Consider the following 3973-nt stretch of genomic DNA (forward strand, 5'->3'; position numbering starts at 1 on the left):
CGCGTCCCGCAGCTCCGAAACAGGAGCTCAAACATCCTCCTACCATCTTGAGCGCCGCTTCCACGTGGGTCCGGGAGACTCTGTGGGTTCCTCTGGCGCCACGCAGTCCTCACTTCCGCCCTCAACCAAGATGGTCCCTTAGACGCTTCACCGGTGCCTGCAGCCGTCGGGAATGCCCTGTGTTAAGATGGCGAATAGGGCGGGGCGGGGGAGGGGGCATGGCAAGACGATTGGCCGTTCCAGGGGGCGTTCTCCTTGGGACAACCAATAGACTGGATACAGAATGTCACACGCGGCTTCCGACTGCAGCTAATAAAGATGTCCGCCAGCGGCTTCCCCATCCCCGCCCTTCACCCGCCACCGCCGTGCGGAATGCACGGTTTCAAGATGATGAACCGCTAAAACAATCATAAATTAGCGGCTCGAACCAGTTCATCAGCTGTAAAAATGGCACACCGACTGATCTGGAGGTTGCTTGCCGGCTCCTTTCCAAATTAAAACCACTCTTCCCTCCACCAAAATGGTTTCTGCACAGCTTCGCCTTCTTCCATCGCCACAGCAGGGGCCCGAGTTCTAAGACTGGGCAGCTTCCGGAAGGACTCAGAACCACCTTCGGCCCCGGCCGACAGTCCGGCTGGCTGATCCACGTGGAGGCTAACTGGGGAAACCAGTCGATCGGTTGCTTCTGTGCTGCTTCTCTAAGTGCGCTTGCCCTTAAAGGAGCTGACCCGGAGGCCTAGGTGCTGTCGGCGTGGGGATCCCCAGCTGGGAACGCCCCTCCATGGAAGATCTCGTGTGCCCATTGGCTGTCCTGCCAACCGCGGGCGGTGACGGGGAAGGTGGCGGGTCCGGATCTGAATGCGTGTCCATGGCGGCGCTTGACCTGCGTGCGGAGCTGGACTCGCTGCTCCTGCAGCTGCTGGGGGACCTGGAGGAACTGGAGGGGAAGCGAGCGGTGTTGAACGCCCGGGTGGAGGAGGTAGGCGCCTGGGGCGGGCAGGAGGGCACACGGGCGTAAACTGAGGCTCACCGCTGTCCTCTCCTTGCAGGGCTGGCTGTCGCTCGCCAAGGCTCGCTACGCGATGGGCACCAAGTCGGTGGGGCCCCTGCAGTATGCTTCCCACATGGAGCCCCAGGTCTGCCTCCAGGCCAGGTGAGGAAGCGTCCATGCTGGGCTGGGTGGGCGGGCGCGCTCCAGGCCCGGGCTGCCAAAGCTCCATCCTCCCTTCTTGTCCTTCAGCGAGGCCCAGGAGGGACTCCAGAAGTTCAAGGTGGTGAGATCTGGTGTCCACGCCCCAGAGGACGTGGGGCCTCGCGAAGGAGGTGAGCCCCCTCTTCCTTCTGCAGAACCCCTTCCCAATGTCAAAGACAAAATGCAAATGATGGAGATGGTTTTAATTAGGTTTTTGCGATAAGAGAGAGTATCCCAGAGCTGAAGAACAGAATGTTTTTGTAGGGTGGTTTTGCCTTAGACTTTTATAGGGAGGAGTAGAGAAGTTGGGGAGTTGCTTTACACTGGGAATAATTTTACAATCACTTAAGTTTCAGTCAGCTGAACAGAAAATATTCATCTGTGTATCTAGCTAGTTTCAGACGGACAAACTTCTAATCCCAGTTAATCATTCCTGAGACAAAGAATGGGGAGTTGGAACGTCTGTGTCTGGTCTGTCAGTATGTTCAGGTCCAATGGGTAAGGTCAGTGTCACAGGCAAACAGGGTCATCGGCAGGTCCTACAGGAGTCGTGGGAAAGAGTGGACAAACAGTCTCATCTGAATCACAAGGGGAAAGGCTGTGTTTTGTGGTAAGCTGTTTCCTGGAACCCCAAAGTTGGAATTTTCCAACCAACAGTGTTTTCTAGAATCATGAGCTCAGTTCAAGCTCAACATTGCCACCAAGACGATACAGGCCAGGGAGTAAGATCCCAGCCTACTCCAACCTTTCTTTCCTCAGCTCTGCGGAGGCGCAAGGGCCCCACCAAGACCCCCGTACCGCAGTCCTCTGACGCCCCTCGGGACCCCCTGAACTGGTTTGGAATCCTGGTTCCTCACAGTCTACGTCAGGCTCAAGCCAGCTTCCGGGATGGTGAGTGGACCCTGTCGTTTGGCTGTGTGGCCCTCAGACCCTCTGTCCACAGGGAACACTGGAGCACTGCTGCCATGGCTGGGGTTACTCTGCGAAAGGCTTTGCAGGTTTTTCTCCATCCAAACTTCTGCTGTACACCCACTGTGTTTTCCAAAAGCATTTACTGGTTGTTGGCAGCATTCGGGTTCATGCTAGCTGCTGGGGATACAGCAGAGAACAAAAGAGAAAAACACCTTTTCATGTAATGTTTAGGAGCAGAGAAAGGCAATGTGCAGATAAGTAATAAGTCAGGATGTGAAAATTGTTACGAAAAACACATAATGGAGTGGGACAGGAGTGGGCCAGGGGAGCTATTTTATGAAGAGTGGCCAGGGGAGGTCTCTCTGAGGAGGTGAAGGAAAAGCTTTGTGGGTGATTTTGGGGAATGGTGCTCTAGATGGAGGAACCAGCCAGGACAAAAGCCCTGAAGCCATATAAATCAGGTATGTGCGGAGGCTGATGGCCTGGAGTGGAGTCAGATGAAGACTGTGGGACGCACAGAGAGGCTCTGAGCAGAGGATGGTTGGACTGGCTGCACAGGATCACAGGAATCCTTGGGTGCTGGGTGGAGACACAGAGCAGAGGGAGGAAGCGGGCGTCAGAGAGCAGCCAGTGCCAGAAGCAGATGGCGTCACTGGAGGAGGAGGTAAGTGGTGGGAACCTGCACAGGTTTTAAGAGTAGAAGCCGGCCGGGCGCGATGGCTCAAGCCTGTAATCCCAGCACTTTGGGAGGCCGAGACGGGCAGATCACGAGGTCAGGAGATTAAGACCATCCTGGCTAACACGGTGAAACCTCATCTCTACTAAAAAAAATACAAAAAAACTAGCCAGGCGTGGTGGTGGGCGCCTGTAGTCCCAGCTACTGGGGAGGCTGAGGCAGGAGAATGGCGTAAACCCGGGAGGCAGAGCTTGCAGTGAGCTGAGATCCGGCCACTGCACTCCAGCCTGGGCTACAGAGTGAGACTCCGTCTCAAAAAAAAAAAAAAAGAAAAGAAATATAGACTGTTCTGTATGTATGAAGGTGGACCAGAGACCTTTAAGCTCTCAAGACAGCAAAACCGCTAGTCATGATGCCCACAGTGCCTCAAGGGCATGGCTTCAGCGGGTTCTGGGCCGCAGGCTGCCCACTGCAGAGCAGAGCGCTCCAGGCACGCACTCGGGCACCACTGTTCTCCACGGGGCTCAGAGGAACTCTGGCAGGGAGGATGGGCAGTGCAGTCTGCAGCACCCGCGCTATCCAGATAGTCTTTGGAGAAACTTTCTTTCTTTTTTTTTTTTTTTTTGAGACGGAGGCTTGCTCTTTTCCCCAGGCTGTAGTGCAGTGGCACGCTCTTGCCTCACTGCAACCTCTGCCTCCCAGGTTCAAGCGATTCCTGCCTCTGCCTCCTGAGTAGCTGGGATTACAGGCGCGTGCCACCACGGCCAGCTAATTTTTGTATTTTTAGTACAGACGGGGTTTCACCATGTTGGTCAGGCTGGTCTCGAACTCCTGACCTCATGATCCGCCAGCCTCGGCCTCCCAAAGTGCTGGCATTACAGGCGTGAGCCACCGCTCTAGAGAGAATTTCTATAGGACAAGGTAAAGCCTTTAAAACTGGGGACGAACTTGATACACTGTACCCAGCGGGCAAGCTGCAAAACCCGGGTACTGCAACGTCAACGACAAGTAAGTACCACTGTCACACGGAAGGAACTCTCAAAACCAACAGGAGAATCCAATGGGCAAGGAAAACGGCCGGCAAGCATTTGGAAAGACGCTTGGATATCCGAATACAAGTAAGTGCGGGGGGTTTACCGCGCAGACGCCCACGGGGCCGACCACGGTACCTTCGAGCGCGTGCCTCAGCCGCT

General features: G+C 55.3%; 2 protein-coding genes across 4 annotated transcripts in view; one reads left to right on the plus strand and one right to left on the minus strand.

Moving 5' to 3' along the window:
• IMP4 (IMP4, U3 small nucleolar ribonucleoprotein) overlaps positions 1-3973 on the minus strand; it is a 17124-nt gene that overhangs the window by 3975 nt on the left and 9176 nt on the right. The window contains exon 2 of the mRNA XM_011970258.1: positions 3950-3971. The gene's annotated coding sequence lies outside the window, so the exon portion shown is untranslated. The remainder of the gene's footprint in view (positions 1-3949; positions 3972-3973) is intronic.
• CCDC115 (coiled-coil domain containing 115) overlaps positions 50-3973 on the plus strand; it is a 10448-nt gene continuing 6524 nt past the window's right edge. For 2 of the 3 annotated variants that reach the window (XR_001004929.1, XM_011970256.1), the window contains exons 1-4: positions 50-979; positions 1050-1153; positions 1241-1323; positions 1952-2083. Coding sequence is in view for 2 of the 3 variants with exons in the window: in XM_011970256.1 (XP_011825646.1) it covers positions 782-979; positions 1050-1153; positions 1241-1323; positions 1952-2083 (517 nt within the window). In the remaining variant the exon portion in view is untranslated. The remainder of the gene's footprint in view (positions 980-1049; positions 1154-1240; positions 1324-1951; positions 2084-3973) is intronic. The other variant, XM_011970257.1, reaches the window with a different exon arrangement.

Source organism: Mandrillus leucophaeus, unplaced genomic scaffold (assembly GCF_000951045.1).
Source record: "Mandrillus leucophaeus isolate KB7577 unplaced genomic scaffold, Mleu.le_1.0 Scaffold939, whole genome shotgun sequence".
Lineage (NCBI taxonomy): Eukaryota > Metazoa > Chordata > Mammalia > Primates > Cercopithecidae > Mandrillus > Mandrillus leucophaeus.